We start from the raw sequence: 19,596 nt of genomic DNA on the forward strand, positions 1-19,596 counted from the left end.
TAAGATCACAATATGATACAATTATGAAACTGAAAATATTACATAATATTTACGCCACACTGCAGATTAGTTAAGTGCCTTTTTTTTAATCTTCTGAATATTCTCAAGCTTCTGTGGTCATATAGGCCTAGCTGTAGTTTGCGTAATTATTTATAGCTGCTCTGAAACACACGTATAGTAAAAAGTGCTATAGAGATAAACATGATTTAATACAGTTAAATAATCTGAATCTCAACATCTTTTTTTTTTAATCAACACAAACAAACATACGCACAAAACAACATTTAGGGCTTACATGCTCACAGATCAAAGTCTCCATCATAAATACATTCATTTACCCACCTTGCACAGCTCCATGTGTGGAAATCAGGGACTGGACTTGGCTTACTTTACACTGCACAGCAAAAACACCAACAGATACACTAGACCAACAGGACATAAAATGAGAGACATAATCTTGTGGTAGAGAAAATACAGACAGGCAGACAAGAATGAATTTCTGGAAGAAAATGAAGAGGTCGGACTGGGTCCTTTCCACTGCTTTGCTCTCTCTTTATGGTTTCTTTGCCAACTGCAGACCGGCAGAGCCTTTCCTTACGCCTTACTTGGTGGGACCCAAAAACATCTCAGAGGAAGTGGTGAGTATTGGGTTTTGTTTTGTTTTGTTTTGTTGGCTGAGAGATTGTTTAAGGATACCAACAGTGGGAAACAAGCACACACAGTACAATTTACACCATAATATACTAAGCATTTATTATTTCAAATACCCCCGTTACAATGAGAATGATGAAGGATGAATGTTTAGTGTTGACTGGATTTTGTAAGCTAGATATATTTTAATAGGTGCCCTCGGAAACATATTTCCTTACTCAAAGCTTTTGTCTGGGGTGAAAAGCAATTATATAATCAGTTCTAAAACCTCAGAATCTTCTATTTAAACTAAAACTAGTCAAAATATTGGTTAACGACAGTACATTAATGTTCTTCATTGATTACTACAACAGCGATGCCTCACTCATGCTACACGTGCCTTGTGAGTCTTATCTCTGATGAAATACCCTGAAGTAGGCACACTGATTTCAAATCATTTACCTAAACATTTCCTTCTGTTTCTTATTCAAATGACCAAAAACAATCTTCTTTCCACTCATCCAGGTAACAAACTACCTCTTCCCCATCTGGACGTACTCATATCTGGCCGTGCTCTGCCCAGTCTTCCTATTGACAGATTTGCTTAGATACAAACCTCTAATAATAACTCAAGGTCTTTTTCTTGTCACAAATTACATCATTCTGTGCTTTGCTACTAGTTTAATGGCTCTGACCTACCTACAGTTCAACTTTGCAATGGTCACCTCCACCGAAGTGGCCTATTTCTCATACATTTACAGTGTTATTCCTTCCGAACGCTACCAACGGGCCACAGGGTACGTTCGCAGTGCCATGCTGACGGGATTTACCTTTGGAGCCACATTAGGACAGCTATTAATTTCACTGGCTGACACAAGCTACTTCCATATAAACACGATTACTCTTGGTATAATGTCAGTGGCTTTCTGTATTTCTTTGGGCCTGCCCATGCCTCAGCAAGGAATGTTTTTTAAGAAGAAGGTGGAGATGTCTATGGACACTCTGAATGAGGTTACAGATGCATTTGAGGGAGAAACAGATCTAGCAAAGCAGGCTACGGGAGCATGCTGTGATTGGAGGAACCTGAAAACCTCCGGAAAACAAATGTGGGAGAGCCTCAAGGAGTCCTACTCCTCCAGAAGACTGGTGCAGTGGTCCCTCTGGTGGGCTTTGGCTACAGCTGGATATGGACAGGTCTTTAATTACGTTCAGCTGATGTGGGACCACATTGAGCCCTCAAGTACATCCTCTGTGTATAATGGAGGAGTAGAGGCGGTCTGCACACTTGTAGGTGAGGCGTTTTGTGGAGTATTTTAATAAATAAAAAGTGCATTTTCATGGCAATGCAATAGAAGAACCATTTTGGGTTGCCCAAAGGAGCTTTCAGTAAAACATTCTTAAAACAACCTTTTTTTTCTTAGTGTGAAAAAAATATTTTAATGATTTAAACTCTTAATATTATTCTATTTTTTTTTCTTTAAGAACCTATAACATCCATGGAAAATTTCCATTGTTCCTTTTTCAAGACAATGTTCTTTGAGGAGCCCAAAATCCCTTTTTTGAAATTGAGTTTCTTCTGTTCAACAAAAAAGGAGATATTTTGAAAAATGTTGGGAACTAAACAAAAGTTACTAGTAGCCTGACTTCCATAGTATTGGGGGGGAAATACTGTGTGTCAATTAAAGACAGAAATTCCTATAGGTTTGAAACAAAATTAGGGTGAGCATTTTAATTTTTAGGTGAATTATCCCTTTAAGAGTATTTTTCAAAATAAAGAACCTTTTTTGGAACGGAAAGTTTTCATGGATGTTAAAGGATTTTCACTGAACCATAGATGCAAATAAAGAAACTTTCCTTTTAAGAGTGTATCTGAGACTCAAAGACTTCATTAACCATAAACAGATACCAAAAGTGTAATAAATCCTTTATCTTTATAGTGAAAGATATCAGAATACACCTAGCCGAACCAATCCTGCTTTATCCGCTAATCATACATTGACTCATAACATGCGTTGTGCAAAAGACTTCTAATGCTTAATTGTTATGCAGTTTTTACAGGAATTCAGCAGCCCAGTATGTGTGGGGGAAGATAATTTAAGCAATTACACCAGTAGGGGTTTGGTTAGTAGTCACTTTAATTACAGCAGAAGAGAATATCTCTCAGTTTTGATGCCTTGACAAGAACATTCAAACAAAGGCAACATAAATGAGTTCTAAGTGCCACACAGAATATAAATGCAGCTTAAATGCATTTCCTCAATTTAATTGTTGCCTTTTGCATGCCTCTTCTTTTTTCGCAGATTTGACATCTCCCTCATTGTGATTCATGCTGTGATTGCTGCTTTCAGGTGCAGCGGCAGCTTTCTCTGTGAGTTATATCAGAGTGCAGTGGGACGTGTGGGGCGAGCTCTCGCTGGGGGTTTTCTCTGCTATAGGTGCAGGGTGTGTCTTTCTCATGGGCCTCACCAGCAATATCTGGCTGTGCTACACAGGCTACGCTATCTTCAAAGCGTCATACATGTTCCTCATCACAATCACAATGTAAGTTAGTCATTACACAGTGGATATAGGAAGCACAAGATATACAATGAAAAAGAATACAGGTATTTTTCCTTGACTCTAACGTTTTCCTAACTTTGTTTTTTCTCCATTTGGCTGCAAGGTTTCAGATAGCAGTTAACCTCTCTATGGAATGTTATGCTCTAATTTTTGGCATTAACACTTTTGTTGCTCTTACACTTCAAACTCTACTTACTGCTATTGTGGTGGACACTTCAGCCCTGGGACTGGACGTTGTGACACAGGTAAGCTCTCACTACACTGAACTTGAGGAATTATAAAAATGGAAATGTTTGAAACTTTACACAAAATATAATCTTAAACCTTTTTTTATGCATTTGATGCACATGCTTAAATTTATGTTGCCAAAATGTAAGACATTTTTGTAACTTGAAATGTAAATCAGTGACATTTGTATTACTGTATAACAGCTACTTACACAAAATGCATATAATAATCATTTGTCACTCTATATCTGCCAATAACATGTATAAAAAAGACATACCTATTTTTATAAGCATTTTTATAATTATATTAAACATTTAAACTATCAATCAGATGACAGAAAGCCGTAGACTGTGTACACATTTTTCAGAAAGCTTTGAACATGTTGATACTTTAGATGTGTTAAATATGATACAGCAGGTTATAAAGATTTTTAAGAGTAACAGAAATCTATGCATAACATTAATTAAGGCATTCAGATGTGGAATGTCTAAATAAACCTATGAGTGTCTGTGTTACATTATATTTTAATTTTTCATCCTCCGTTACAGTTTGTTGTGTATGGAGGTTACTACAGCACCATCTCTGTGCTCTTCCTCTTACGAGGACTGTACACAGTTTGTAAGCATTGTCGCAAATCTGCAGAAGAAACAAATACGGAGCGGATATCCTCTGCGCTTTAAGACAAATATGGATCAGAAGGACAGGATCTTGGTTCACAATCACCACCACAAAATATTAATGAACAAGTAGCATTTTAAGTTAAAATCACAAACCCAATGCTTTTCTGTCTTTTTTATGTTGTTATCAAAATACACAAAGTCTGTATTGTAATTGATTGTGTATCAATATATTTAACTATTCTGTTCTGTGATATCATTTCTTGTTTACGATATAAAATAAGTGATTTGCACTTAGCATACCAAACGCTAAAAATAAAATAAAATAAAATAAAATAAAAAGCCGTTTCTCGTGTAAATTGGGCGTATCGGAGATGGTGACGTTAAGCCTTTTAAACGAGTATCACGAGTAAGTTTATCTTAAGTATCTTATAAACAGAATTAAATTGTTAAAGAAACCCAGAACAACACCGCGTTACACGGAACGTCACTTCTGTAATACAACACCGGATGTTTTTGAAAGAAGCAGTTGGGAATAGCGGAAGTGACGTCAACTATTTGTAAAATGGGAATTGCAGTCTAATAACTTTTTGCAAGAGCACGTTGTTATTATTCACATTTAATATTTAATATTGCTAGACATGTTGCATTTTATTTGACTAGGCATTACAATGACGTTTCATAGTCAAAGAAATTATAATAAATAAATAAACGAGGCAGTATAAGTCATTGTAGTCTGATAAATCTAATTAACTTATATTAAATGTATTCTAAATAAATAAAGAAATTATAAAAAGAAATACATACTTATTATTTCTGCAGTAAATATAGTTAAATAAGTTATTTTACATTTATATTGTGAGCCTCATAATAAATACAAAAAAAACTAAATAAAATAAAAAATAAGAAAGAAAAAAGATAATCTGATGTCCGATTCCTCTCTTCCATAAATATTCTGGGGGCTTTTATTTAAAAAAACAAAAACAAATTAAGTACTTTGTCTCGGCAGAAGCACTACGAGGAAAGAGCGCGCTCGGCTGTAAAAAACTACACTTCCCACAGTTCCACGGGTCAGTGTTGCGTAACTCTCGGAACGTCTTCCAGCAGAAACTCTGCGGCCCAGACGACTTGGCAGAAACATCAAACACCTCAGTTCTGAATGACACAAAATACAACGGAGTTGCATAAACTCGTCCTTAACGAGGAGATCATCGCTCGCAGGCGCTCGGAGGTTGGCTGTGAAAGAGATTCACGGTGGATTTGAGAACGCAAGATCGCGAGGGCCTATCAAACATGTCCTCTTCCTCGCAGGCGTCTTCCAGGCGGCAGTGGTGCTACCTCTGCGACCTGCCGAAGATGCCGTGGGCCATGATCTGGGACTTCAGCGAGGCCGTGTGCAGAGGCTGCGTGAACTACGAGGGCGCGGACCGGATCGAGCTGCTGATCGACGCGGCGCGGCAGCTGAAGCGAACACATGTGATGCAGGACGGCAGATCTCCGGGTCCGCAGCCCGCCGGTAAACACGCTCCCGCGGGGAAGGAGGGTCCCGTGGAGACCGGCAGACCGCCCTCCGAGCGATATGAACGGGGAAGAGGAGAATACGTGTCTGCCAGGCTGCCCAACGGGCTTCCCAGACTGGAAGACGGAGGTCCGCCTGAGGTGAGTAGACAGAGTCCCACCGCCAGGAGGACTTTAGTGGGGGCTGTGCCACCCAATTTAATGGCGCAAGGGCTTGTCGGAGCCCCTCACGGCCTGCTGGCCGCCATGCCGGGTCTGAACGCCCGAGCTGGCGGCGCCCCCTTAACCATCTCTGCCCCCATGTTGAACGAGCTCAGTAAGAGACAGGCCATGAGCATGGGGATGAATGTGGGTGTGGCGACTTTCATGAGCCCGGAATTCGAAAAGGAGCTCAAGGAGAAGCAGAGGAACGCCGAAGCCCTCGCTGAACTTTCCGAAAGCGTCCGGAACCGTGCTGAAGACTGGGCTGGACGCCCCAAACACATGCGCGAGGCCTTGCACACCCTTTCCTGCTGCACCCCGTTCAATGTGCGCTTTAAGAAAGACCACGGCCTGATGGGAAGGGTGTTTGCTTTTGACGCCAAGCTGATGGTTGAGTTTGAGCTGAAGGTCTTCATCGAGTATCCGTGTGGATCCGGTAACGTGTTCCCCAGTGTCTTAGCGCTGGTCAAGCAGATGTTCCACGATTCTCAGAAAGACACCGGCAAGGTCATTAACTCTGGGTACAAATACGTGGAATATGAGAAAAGGCACGGCACGGGCGACTGGCGCCTCCTGTCGGAGCTGCTCAGCGATGGAGTGCGGGCATTCAAAGATGCTCCGGCCCCAGAATCCCTCCCGCAGCCTTACCTGGACCCCAGCTGCTCCATGTTACCCACCGCGCTCTGCCACATTGGACGTCCAACACAGCCAAGAGTGCGCCGACGCAAAGCCTCGCCCGAGCCAGACGGAGGCGAGAGGATGACCTCTGAGGAGATGCGCCAGCTTTGGCCGCTTGGCGCGTATCCCGGATTGCCTGGCCATTTGCCAGCGACCTCGCTAGCCAGCGTGGGCCAGCCTCCAGAGGGCATGGGGGCACACGGTAGCGACCCGTCGCCCATCTCGGCGCTCATGAGTGTGGCTGACAACGTCGGCACAGCCACCCAAGCCCTTAAAGATGCTCCAGGCAGCAGCAGCGGTGCCCACTCAGCCAACGCAGGGCGGCAGAACAGCACAAGCCCTTCACCCGCAGGTGCTCAACGGCGGCTGGCGTCACGCAACGGAGAACCATCAGCAGGCAGCAGCACAGGAGGATCGACCACGACCGTCACCGCGTCTGACCAGAGCACTGTCATGGGAGGCGAAGGTTCAGGAGGAGCTGGAGGAGGAGGAGGGGCTCCTCTGTGCTGCACCATCTGTCACGAGCGCCTGGAGGACACACACTTCGTCCAGTGTCCGTCGGAGCCCGGGCACAAGTTCTGCTTCCCCTGCACTCGAGACTTCATCTGCAGACAGGGCTCAGGGAATGAGGTGTACTGCCCCAGTGGAGAGAAGTGCCCTCTTGTGGGCTCCAACGTGCCGTGGGCCTTCATGCAAGGGGAGATCTCTACCATCCTGGCGGGCGATGTGAAGGTGAAGAAGGAAAGAGACCCCTAACGACCAGCAGCAGGTTTGATAACACTCTTTGATTCAGAAAAGATGCATTACGTTGATCAAAAAGTGACAGTAAAGTCCTTTTATAAGTTATTGAGAACTTTGTGTTCAAAAAAGAAGCAGCAGCATGTTTACTGTTTTCAACATTGATAAAGAGTAGATATGTTTCATAAGCAGCAAATCAGCATATTAGAATTATTTCTGAAGGATCATGTGACACTAGAGACTGGAGTAATGATGCTGAAAATCCAGCTTTGCATTTTGCATTTAAAAATATATATTCACATAGAAAACTGGTATTTGAAATTGTATTAATATTACTGATTTTACTGTATTTTTGATCAAATAAATGCAGTCTTGATGAGCATAAGATATTTCATTTTACCAACCCCAAACTTTTGAATGCCAGTATGTATGTTAAATATATATATATATATATTATTAATAATATAATGCCAAATCTTTCTGTTAACAGAACTCAAACCTCACTCTGAGGGAGGTGCGATCCTGAGCCCTAAAGATGGCCGCTGTGTTGGTGTGTCCCACAGCACTGAAGAGACAGCTGCTGGCGGGCAGGTCCTCTTCCTCCATCCACCCAGGCCTCCTCTTGCCTTTCGCTGTCTTTCAATCCTCCTTTTCCTTCCCTCCACTGTCTAGGTTTTGGCTGAGATGATGGAGAATCCAGCTATTTTTCTCTTCAGAGATGCCCACGTATTAAACCCTCCAGCACTTATTTCAGATTGGTTGGCCCGCGTCGAGTCTTCTGCAGCTTTATGAACTTTTAGTCTGCAAACCAAAGCCAGGTTCACCTACCGTGTTGTATTGACTATGAGAAGATGGGGGGGGGGGTGAAAAACACATTTCAAATGTCCAGTGGGGTGAATTCCCAGAATGTGCTTCAATCCACCAGACAGATACAGATTGTACAGCAGGAAGCGTGTTTGGAAACGCAGCTTCCTTTACAATCACAGAACTCCACCGACTACAGGCCCACTCTTGTCTTTGCTGTCGTCTATGCTGCATAAAACTGTTAAATAGTCCAGGAATATTACTAAGTGCTAAAAGCCCTTCCTTCAGATTGCTTCTTGATACAGCATGTATATTAGATAGCTTTATGTTTTTTATCCGTGTGGATTGTACGAAAATTATCCCTTTCAATGGTTATAGATGTGCAATCTCTAGATTTGATACTATGTTGCTCTATGTACCACTAAGTTTTTGAATGAATAGAAAACCAAAGATAGACATGCTGAATATTGTCGTATCATATGATGCTATAACATATATTTTTGTGGTAAAATGGTTTTGTGGATTTCGTCGGATAACAAGGACAGATATGGGGAATGTTTTACATTGGGAACTAATATTTAAACCTTTATGGGTAGACACTCAATAGATTTTTATTACAAGTAAGCAGATCACTATATTTTCTATAGTAACCCATTGGCTTTTAAATCCTTGGAGGTGATGACTTGTTTAATATTATGACAACCAATCCACTCTGTTTTTTATTTTATTTTTCACAAGTATATGGTCCAGATTGTTTTCTTTCTTTCCATTTTTACATGTCGAAGACATATTTGACAATTGTTTTCATGTAAAGATATGAAAGAGCCAGCATTTGTTAGTAGACATGTAGTCTTGTTATACAGCGGCCCCAAGCCTATTTGGACACTTCCAGATATTTTTGGGACCACTGTAGGTTTGGTTCTCCATGTTTTAAGTCTTGTTTTATGACATTGGAAAATAAATGACTAAATATATAAATGCACAAGTACTGTTCTGTAAACCTTTGTTTAATCAGCATTTATGTTACAGCTTAAATTGTATTTAAATTAAATTGGACTTTTCACAAACCCTCAGATGCTATTGTTTTTTTTTTTTTGTAATTCTTCATTCGTGTTAGTGATACAAATGTTGGCAGAGGTCTGCAGGAATGCTCAGTTTTAACCCTCCGTGTGAGTTTATTTATTATAGCTTAAATCTCTGCCGCCTTTTTGCTTTGTTTTTGAAGTGATCTAATCCTTCAAATGATTTTCATTGTGTAACCCACAGTCAGGTTTACTGGCAAAACTTTCTTTTGACTTGGAGGGAAAAAAAAAACTTGAATTAGACTTTTAGCTGGATTAACATTTTTACAGTATATTTGGCACAGTGCAGTGTGGAAACGGTGTGACCTGATAAAGGTGGAACTGCACTGGACTTTGAATAGATGATTATGAAAGTGTGATTATGTGTAGACCACACTGGGTTGTTTTATGTGTACAGGAGACTCAGAAGTGTTCAAGGTTAGAACGTGTTTGCTATTTCAGCCACTGCTTATCTGCTGTGTTTGTGGGCACAGAACCTGAGTATAGATTTCTTTACAGTGTTGTCATACACATGTGATGTTTGTTAGCAGTAAAACCAAATGATTTGATCAAATCTGTGACCTACTTTAATGTCGGAATGGCAGGGCTCTTATTTACACCACTAAAAATACTAAAATGTTTATTGAAATAAAATACTACAATTAATATTATTTTAATATTATAAAAATGACATTATTTCAGTAAGTCAGCACAGATCTAGTTTTCATTTAGTTTAACAGTAAACAAACAGTAAAATACACACGACAAAATGACTAAAACTTTAACAGCATTTCAAATAAAGGGGAAAACAAAAAAGACAAATCTATTTGCTGTAATGCTTAACTTTGTCCAGCAGATGGAATATTCTCCCAGCATTGCAACAGAAAGAGTTGATTTGGTAAACACACGGAATTAGATAACCAAAAAAGTAAAGTTCAATAAATAACATGAATATCACTGCACCTCGTGGAACATGACAGAATTTAGTCTCTAAGTTGATGTTTTTCATAAATTCCAACAAGACGGGAGCAATGGTTTTAGATTTATAACAACATTTCTAACGTGGTCATGCATTCTGGAACCTGAACAACCCACAAAGAACAACGTTGTGTGTAAACTTACAGATATAGGCCTGCTTTGCAATAGAATTATTTAACATGGGCCATATATGTTCTAACAGAATGGAATCAGCTTAATTATTAGTCATCATTGGTCAGACGTGGAACATAATTCATTGACTTACAGCAAATAAACAAACATGAAAGAATAATAATGACTGATATGGGCCTATTATAGAGCTAATATATAGACAGCTTTTATATAAGGCTACGATATTATTACATTAAAATAGCCTGAATATGGCTATAGCCTATTGCTTTTGTTCTTGCAAGACATATGCTACTAGCAGACCTGTTGATTTGAACAGATGTTCACACTTGCCTGTGGTCTGCGTGTTAGACTGTTTGAAGGCTTGCATGTGAATTCTCCGTGTTTTAGACTATCATTAAAGACTCGCTGCTGTTTGGCGGCCTGTTGAACCTTAAGACACGTTTCTAATATTCTGCTTCCTCCATTAGCGTCACCCATTAAGACTATTGTTATCCAATTATAGAGGTGTTAATGACCGATGCGCAGCCGCATTGGCATGAGAAGCGTTGAGACAGCAGGAGGATGTTCAGATGTGTGTTCGCCAATACACCATCTCAAGACACTGCAGGGATCACTGCTGAGAAGAAAAGCGTGCCGAGCACCAGAGAGACATCTAGACACCTTTTTGTCGGCTATTTTCATTTTGATCGTGCACCCCAAAGGCATTAGAATAGGAACATATGCATGGAAAAAAATCCAGTCGCAAATATTCTGATCTGATGCTGGCTATCAAATAAGTAAAACAACTGGCTAATCAAGAATTGAAGGAATTCTGTGAATAATTCTACAGTAGTTAGCTGCTTGACTCTTTTAGATAGACATTTGGCGCACAAGGGTTGTGGGAACATCCCATTAAGTTGCATTTTGGGGGTCAGGTCTCTCCTAATCCTGTCGACCCCCTGCCAATTGATCAATTACATCTCCATTCATTAGCCATTAGGAAATGCATTGACATTGTGATGCTCCTGTCTGCGCCTAACAACAGATGTGTATTCACGTGCTACAGTCGCGCATAGCTGCTGCTGCTGCTTCAAGCCAAGGCTCATTTCAAGCCAAGAACAGTATTCACAATGATATTTTGTGATATTTCTGTTCACATTGATTTCATAATTCGAATCCGCGCTTGTGCAAGAAAAATGTGCAAAGTTTGACCACAATAAACTCGCAAATAGCCTAGGCTAATGGCAGTTTGTTTGAAACAAAATAAGAAAATATACCCTAATTCAAATGAATATAATAGACAATAAAATCGTCAAAATAAGAGGAATATAGAATTAAAGCGAAAATTTAATATTCGGAAATGCATATTCTGTTCAAATATGTGTAGGCTATTTAGATTCTTTTGTATTCTGCTTTTTATCTTTTCAACGCACATGCACTCGGGTTTGAGAAAAGACGGCATGAGATCATCTTTTTATACCTCGAGAATGAATCACCTTCGTTCGCTCACTGTGACCGAGCTGAGAGTGATAGCCGAGGGGATTTAACAACTTTAAAACTGGCACCTCAGATTACTGATGTGGACCCCTGCCGTGATGAGTTTAAGACCTGATGAGTTTATACCACCCTGAACACATCACTGATGACAGAAAAACATTAAATGATTGACTGATGACAGACAAATCAAAAGCAAGACTATTCACGCCATTGGTCATGAAAAAACCTTAGTTGAGAGTAAAGCAAAATCTATCTATCTATCTATCTATCTATCTATCTATCTATCTATCTATCTATCTATCTATCTATCTATCTATCTATCTATCTATCTATCTATCTATCTATCTATCTATCTATCTATCTATATATATAATGCAAAATTTAGCTACACTGCAAAGGTGGCACAAAGTATTTACAAAGCAAATGCACCTTTATGGAGCTTGATAATATATAGGGGCTGAGATGGGACAGAGCACGTATCATTAAATCCTGCTTTTATGTGGTTTTGCATTTTTACAAGAATTTTGAGTAGGCACAGAGCAGCCTGACTTATCTGTGTAAAGAAAGGCTCCCATCCTTCTGTAAGTTACAGCAGAGGCCCTTTTCCATTTCATTCAATTCCATTCATTTTCATTCTAGGCCTGAAGTTTTCTGGGATGACAATTGAGATGGATGCATCGGCTGGCCAATATACAGAACAGCAGGGGGCAGGGGAGACCTTTAGGGACGTCTTCCTGAGTCCCGGGGCCTGTTGGGCGGTCCCTCACCTGTGCCTGTTTAAAGCCTGAGGTGAGGCTTTCCTTCATTACTCACCACAGAGACCTGACGCAGGCTCCACGACAGCTTCACTTTGGACTTCTCGGGATTACTTGAAAATGTTTACAGGTCCTGCCATGCAAAAAAACAGCAACGGAGTGAACCAAGTTAACTTATCATGAAAAAACAACTCATTGATCCACGGAACTGAAGACAACAGCAGAGCTTAACTTTTCAAAACTTTTTATTACAGTTCATGCTGTAAAATTCCGTGGAACTACAAAGTGTGTCATCTTGTGGGGCGTTGTTTTTTAAGAAAACCTCAAAAAAAAAATTTATATATACATTTAGTCTCCTGTCAATATCACATTTCTCACGAGTTACAGCTTTATTTGGGGATGTTGAGCTCCGTGAAGATGGAATCTCATGAAATTCCGGAATGGAATGCTTTCTACAGTGAGGCAAGTGAGGTAAGATTGAGAGAGTCTTCAGTATTCTTTTGTTTACATAATAACATATATAGCTTATGCATGTTCTTAGATAGATAGATAGATAGATAGATAGATAGATAGATAGATAGATAGATAGATAGATAGATAGATAGATAGATAGATAGAAAAAATGTGAAGAAACATTTAAATAATACATATAAATGTTTGTACAATAAAAATTGTGTATTGTAATATCTGCAATCTGCATGTTAATCTTACTTTTATCTTATACTTATTTAATTAATTATATTTAAGGGTCGACATTTAGCTTTCGATTACATTTCAGTTTTAATTTGACATTACAGTTGTGTACCAATTTTACATTTCATTAGATCCAACAGAAAACTTTCTTTGAGAATTCTATGAAACATATAATTGTTAATTTATAAAGTAGCAATAACATCATATTTTCGTCAAATTTGTACGTTTGCGTTTATTGTTATTTTTGCGCACAGCTACTTTGTGAGATCGGATATTGATATACATTCTTATAAATCTGAGATCTCTTTTAAAAACATCCATCCATGATGCCAGTTTAACTAATAATGAGATTTATATGTAAAATTAAATGAAGTGCTATACTCTTTATAACGTATACTGTATGTCTGTTTATAAATTATACGATTTTGCTTTTGAGTTGATGAGAGACATTAATGTCCTGTGGTTTTTCCCATTTAGATGTACTCCTCTCCGAGCACCATGAACTCAGTGAGCAGCTTGAACAGTTACATAAATCTGAACTCAGCCTGTTCCACATCTAGCATGAATATGGGCTATCCCAGCGCAGGTCTCAACAGCAGCCCATTGAGCAGCATGGGTGGAGGCCCCAACCACATGAGCTTGTCCCCCGTCGGCTCCTCTCTGAACCACAGTTCTCTGGCCCAGCTGGGCTCTTCTGCCTCCTCCCTGGGTCCCCTCTCGCATTACCAAAGCATGGGTCAACCAATGTCCCAGATCAGCTACCCCTCTCCTACCTCTCTCAACCGGACTAAGGAGATGCCCAAGCCGTACCGTCGCTCACTGACCCATGCTAAGCCACCGTATTCCTACATATCCCTCATCACGATGGCCATCCAGCAGTCCAACAGCAAGATGCTGACGCTCAATGAAATCTACCAGTGGATCATGGACCTTTTCCCGTACTACCGTGAGAACCAGCAGCGCTGGCAGAACTCCATCCGCCACTCTCTGTCCTTCAACGACTGCTTCATCAAAGTGGCGCGTTCTCCCGACAAGCCCGGCAAGGGCTCCTACTGGGCGCTCCATCCCAATTCCGGAAACATGTTCGAGAACGGCTGCTATCTGCGTCGCCAGAAGCGATTCAAGCTTGAGGAGAGATCTGGCAAAAAGAGCTCGGCAAAGTCTCAGGAGGGCGGCAGCAGCTCCAAGGGTGGCCACAGCGGTGAGGGGATTCAAGAGGAGCACAGTCCCACCACCGGCTCCGAAGGTGCTGACTCGGCCCATTCTGACAGCTCCCATGCCTCGGAGGAGCAGCAGAGGAGCCTGGTGCAGCTGGATTGCCCGTCTCAAGCCCCCAGTCTTTCGCACAGCTCGCCAGTGCCAATCCCGTCTTCAGTGTCCTCCTCCATGCCCCCGTCCAGCTCACACCTGCACTCTCAGGGAATGGGAGGCAGCCCTCACCTGTTGGCAGGCCCCATGCAGCACCTGGATCTGCAGAACGACCCACTGAAGTCCATGGACCCCCACTACAACTTCAACCATCCGTTCTCCATCACCAACCTCATGTCCAACGAGCAGAAGATGGACCTCAAGTCGTACCAAGACCAGGTGATGGCTTACAACAGCTACACCACAGCTTCTCCGGTGGCCACCAAACAGATCTATGACAGTGCAGGTCCGTCCGCCATTGACTCTGGTGCCTACTACCAGACCCTCTACAGCAGGTCTGTCCTCAACGCCTCCTAATGTGTTTACCAGCCATGTGAACTCTACAGACTCTTAATGGCAGGACTCTTATATCTTCTTATATCTTCAACAAAGAGATTGCTTTGCCATTGATAACTAAGCTTCGGTTCCTGCACTCTTAAAAATAAAGGTGGTTTTCACGAGTGATGCCACAGAAGAACCATTTTTGGCTGCTCAGAGAGCCTTTCAGTGAACAGCTCTTGAAGTTCTCACTGTGAAGAATCTTGAAGGTTTCCATGGATGATAAAGGATCCATGGCAATAAATAACCTTTATTTTTAAGAGTGTGCTGAGAAAAGTGCTTTTACCAGAACCAAGGAACAAGTTCCGATGCTTTATATATCCAGAAACTAATTTAATTAGCATATATAACAGGAACTAAACGTTCTGGTTTCGGATGTAACACAGAAGATGTATACAAATGATGCCACGTGTATATACTGTTTTGATATATACGAGTCAGGCATTTATTTATGAAGGGAAGAATTTAATATATCTCGCATGATTTTGTGTTGTGAAGTTACGTTAACAATGTGATAATAAGAGGACGTGAGCGTGATTGCGGAAGCGTTTGAGTTCAGGTTACTGCTGTGAGCAGGTGTTACTGTGTTACAGGGAAACTCTCCTGTTTTGTGTTACAGAATAACGCATGTTCAGTCGAAGTGCATACAGTGTACGTGTACGGAGAGTGTGTATCACTATGCTTGACCCATAGAGAAACTGAAGAAATTACTTTTTTATACTTGGCCATGAAGTCATTTTGTATATTGCGAAGAGTTTTGTGTTAAGTTTAGATAGAGATAAAAGTTTGACAAAGACAGATAAAACTGTGGTAAATTCAACTATTTTTTTTTACAGACTTCCCTTTTTAGAAATACTGGCATTAACATTCATGAAAAAGAGGTTGACGATGTTTTGCTGTTATTATTGTGTCTCAGCCCAAGCTGTTAGTAAGATCAGCAGACAATGCACTGTAAGGGCCATTTCCATACAATACTTGCACTAGTGACCTCTCTGATCTTCACTGCTGGGGGGGGGGGTCGTTTGTTACAGCAATGCTATGTAACTACCTTTTTATCAGAAAATCCTACAGACCCTATTGAATTTGCCATGATGTATTTTTGTAAGATCTCGTCATTTAAAAATCTCCCTCCGAGATTTCAAAGCCATTTTAATAATAAAAACTTTGTCTCAAGCCATCATGTCATTTATGAATTTCTTGCAAGTCTTTTTGTAATTTGTAAGAAAGCAGGTCAGAATTGGTGTTCTTGTACTGTTTCATTTATTTAAACCCAGCTTTTTGGCCTTTGGGCTTATAAGATAATTGTTTTAATATATATATATATATTGTTTTATTTGGTTGATTGTTTCGTGGTATGTTCTTAAAGTTTATGTTCCTTTCTTATTAAAAAAAAACACTTCACACATCCTTTGTTCTTTTCATTATTACATATTCTTAAAGTAAAAATGTGACTATTGAAGGTTTCATGAGTATATTTAAATATATATATAGCTTTCCCCTAAGAGGTTCATACCCTAAGGTACTAATATGCATCTTTTAGTATAATGATAAGGAACAAAGTTGTCCATTTTCTGTTGTTTCTGATTTATTTTATTTTGTTTTATTTTTTTTTTTTTGTAGTGCCGAAATAATCAATATAAGCAGTTCTGTTTATCGCACAACTAGAGAATAATTCAGAATTGTAAGATTTATGTATATACACTTTAGCCCATTTGAGACCAATTATGTATATTTTGCCATAATCAAAATAATTATTGGGTTTGACCTAAACGTGTGGAATTAATGCAGCTTGAGTCCTGCAGTCAAATTGTTTTGTTGATGATATGACTTGTATTGCAAACTTTTGTATTAAGTTAGAAAATAGAAGCATGTTCACTCACTGTATGTCTAAATAAAACAATTCACAACCTGAAGAGTGACATTTCAAAGACCCTTACTGTAAAATGAGCGTGAGCTATATAATAACCACGTTGCAGACATGGTCCATCTGCCAGGATAATAACCCTATCATCTTTTATTGTCCCAAGAGCATCCGGCAATAAATCATTTATACCTCAAGGACCAAAAAAGTTCACAGAATCATTTTTAAACATGCATTTGATTGTTTCTTCTATTTTGGTGTGAAATATCCCACCTTGTCTCTTTTTGTCTCGTTACTTCTCTCTTGTGAGATTGAACTCTGAAGCCACGGTTCAGTTCAGTTTTTTTTTTTTTTTTTTTTTGCTTTATCACAGAGAGCTGTGAAACCCTTCTCTCTTGTCGCCTCACTCTGGAGAGCTTTTTCAAAGGCAGAGTGGATCACATGCAAAAGCGAGGGAAGGATGAATGATAGACAGGGCTGGAGAAAGAGAGAATGTAAAGTAGACTCTGCCCTGGGTCTCCTGGTGGGAATCTATAGTAGCTATTTCTTCATGAGAAACAAAGAGGGACCTTGCTGCTGGGGCTCTAACCTGATAAGATACGCCAATACACCGCTGATATGGTTTCCACAGTGACACAATGGCAAATTAAGGACAAGGGACAGAGGGCCCTTCCCATCATGACTAAACTGGGACGTACCTTTTCCTTTGTGACCTATTTAAAACTTTGGTTGTTTCAGTCTTAAATAGTTCATTACCAAATACGAACTCTATGGTCCAAACCTGTATGACAGACTTTCTTCTGCGAAAAACTGTTTATTAAAGTCAGTAGGGTCCTAAATAACACTGGAACCTTTTCAAAATACATTCCTTTGGGTTCCACAGATGAAATAAAAAGTCATACAGGTTTGGAACATCATGAGGGTGAGTAAATTATTAATTATTGTGTTCCTGTAGCTCAATTGGTAGAGCATTGCCCTGTCAAGCGTAAGGTTGAGGGTTCGATTCCCTGGGATCACATGATAGGTAAAAATTGATAGCCTGAATGCACTGTAAGTCGCTTTGGATAAAAGCATCTGCTAAATGCATAAATTTAATTAAATTTTTAAATTTAAATTATGACAGAATTTAGATTTTGGATGAACTGTCCCTTTAAAAGCAATGTCAAAATTAGAAAGCCTTTTAGTTAAAGTATACTTTATTATACTCTTTATTACAGGAAGAAAAAATAATATACGTAAGTGTGAACTCAATGTTATGTTTCGGACACTTAATGGCATGTTATTTACAATTAAATGAAAATGTGTTATAGGTAAAAATATATTACATAAAAAAAATTAATACTGCTTCATTTAACCCACTTATGTTTCCTTATATGCAATTTCATAATTATGTCTATTGTGTTTTTAATATGGTTAAAGTCTGCTGCTGAATGTACTGACAAGCGTTTATGTTAAACTGAAATTAATGAAATTAAAAAACTTTAATGTCATTTTCATTGAATATGAGTATGCATGACATACAGCTTTCAATAGAAACAACAAAAACAAATGCAGATTTAGCTGCAAAACATGTCAAATATATGAACTTTGAATAACACACTACAGTTAAAATTATAAGCTTTACACGTGCTTCAGTATGTTAGTCAACAGTGTATAAAATAAGTGTTTAAAATAAGACAGATTATTTATTTATTTATTGAAGATTATTAAAGCATGATTTAAAATGCACTTTAGGGTAAAACTTTTAATTTGACATTATTAAAAAAGTGCACTTTTTAAAAGTGAAAGTGTCTCTATTTAAGTGCACTGGTGGCCTTTCATTTAACGAATATTATATAATTCATTATAAATGCATTCATGATCTGAAGCACACTGCAAGTGCACATTCGATACTATTAAGTGCACTTCATTTTTTTTACAAGCAAGATAATGATCACCACAATATTAGCCCTAATAGTGTCATACAACAAACCAGAGTGTTTTCATTCGCACTGGTGTTTTAAAAGTGCAACAGGTGCTACACAGCACTTGTGCAAAAACATGGCACTTGTTGCGTCTGTCTTTTACTGGACACTATGAAGGTGAGTAATAACTTCCGTATTAATCCAGGCTGTTATGAGCCATATTCTGCTGATAGGACACCAGACGCTGATAAGAGACATTCATGTATAAAATCACTTTAATCTCTATTGCTTCCTTAGTCTTGCCACATTTCTGATTAGCTCCATCCTGTTTGCCATTTTTTAAGTGAATCGAGCAAATGCAATACAGTTCACCCTCATGTTGTGTTCTGGATTCAAAATGTGTTATTTTGGGTTCCCAAGATGAAATAAAATTTTATACAGGTTTGGAAAAACATAAAGGTGATTTAATTATAACATAATTATAAATTCATATTCAGGTGAACTTTCCCTTTAAAAAAAAATAGTTGAAGCATTATTTTTTTTCTGTTAAACACTGTAAAGCTGCTTTGACACAATCTGTATTGTATAAAGAGCTATAAATAAAGGTGACTTGACTTGACTGGTCATTTTGCCTTTACTGAATTAAAACTTGCTGTACATTTTTATACAGGGTATAACATCTTTCCTTAAAAGTTGGATAATTTTAGTTCTTTTTTTTTTTTTTTTACTTTCCTACTTTGTCACGCTTGTGATTTTCCCGATCAAAAATGACCTACGTATAAAAAAATTGCTTATACATTTTTCATTATGCTCTTAAAAATCTTTAACTCAAGTTTGGTGTTCCAGGTAAAAAATGGCCAACCTTTTAAACATTGCTTGTACATGACTCCCTTTTCCTATGACCAAATCTTAACTTGTTTTCTTTCAGATTGCACATGTTTTGTATTTATTTTGATCGAAAGCTTCAGGATTTTGAGTGAACGCTGCCAAAATTATTGACAAATAATGCCTTTTTTT

At 39.2% G+C, this 19,596-nt stretch overlaps 3 protein-coding genes across 3 annotated transcripts; all 3 read left to right on the forward strand.

The window, feature by feature from the left end:
- Positions 1-3: 3 nt before the first annotated feature.
- slc19a3b (solute carrier family 19 member 3b) lies at positions 4-4,338 on the forward strand. Its single transcript, XM_059505989.1, has 5 exons — positions 4-638; positions 1,156-1,921; positions 2,979-3,171; positions 3,293-3,434; positions 3,966-4,338. Exons 1-5 carry the CDS (start codon positions 492-494, stop codon positions 4,095-4,097), a joined length of 1,380 nt encoding a protein of 459 aa, XP_059361972.1. The 5' UTR covers positions 4-491; the 3' UTR covers positions 4,098-4,338.
- Positions 4,339-5,068: 730 nt separating this feature from the next.
- Positions 5,069-9,040, forward strand: LOC132101222 (interferon regulatory factor 2-binding protein 1). Its single transcript, XM_059505987.1, has 2 exons — positions 5,069-7,200; positions 7,660-9,040. Exon 1 carries the CDS (start codon positions 5,328-5,330, stop codon positions 7,185-7,187), a length of 1,860 nt encoding a protein of 619 aa, XP_059361970.1. The 5' UTR covers positions 5,069-5,327; the 3' UTR covers positions 7,188-7,200; positions 7,660-9,040.
- A 3,376-nt stretch (positions 9,041-12,416) lies between these two features.
- LOC132101224 (hepatocyte nuclear factor 3-gamma-like) lies at positions 12,417-16,219 on the forward strand. Its single transcript, XM_059505990.1, has 2 exons — positions 12,417-12,846; positions 13,546-16,219. The coding sequence occupies exons 1-2, from the start codon at positions 12,775-12,777 to the stop codon at positions 14,791-14,793; spliced, it is 1,320 nt and encodes a 439-aa protein (XP_059361973.1). The 5' UTR covers positions 12,417-12,774; the 3' UTR covers positions 14,794-16,219.
- Positions 16,220-19,596: the final 3,377 nt, after the last annotated feature.

This window comes from Carassius carassius, chromosome 23 (assembly GCF_963082965.1).
Source record: "Carassius carassius chromosome 23, fCarCar2.1, whole genome shotgun sequence".
In the NCBI taxonomy this organism is placed as follows: Eukaryota; Metazoa; Chordata; class Actinopteri; order Cypriniformes; family Cyprinidae; genus Carassius; species Carassius carassius.

Bases quoted from the DNA above. Each gene is read 5' to 3' on its own strand.
- slc19a3b (XM_059505989.1), top strand. From the start codon at position 492: ATGAATTTCTGGAAGAAAATGAAGAGGTCGGACTGGGTCCTTTCCACT. The intron at 1,922-2,978 runs GTGAGGCGTTTT...TGCTGCTTTCAG, and splicing joins GGCGGTCTGCACACTTGTAG to GTGCAGCGGCAGCTTTCTCT. The intron at 3,172-3,292 runs GTAAGTTAGTCA...TTTGGCTGCAAG, and splicing joins TTCCTCATCACAATCACAAT to GTTTCAGATAGCAGTTAACC.
- LOC132101222 (XM_059505987.1), top strand. From the start codon at position 5,328: ATGTCCTCTTCCTCGCAGGCGTCTTCCAGGCGGCAGTGGTGCTACCTC.
- LOC132101224 (XM_059505990.1), top strand. From the start codon at position 12,775: ATGTTGAGCTCCGTGAAGATGGAATCTCATGAAATTCCGGAATGGAAT. The intron at 12,847-13,545 runs GTAAGATTGAGA...TTTCCCATTTAG, and splicing joins TCTACAGTGAGGCAAGTGAG to ATGTACTCCTCTCCGAGCAC.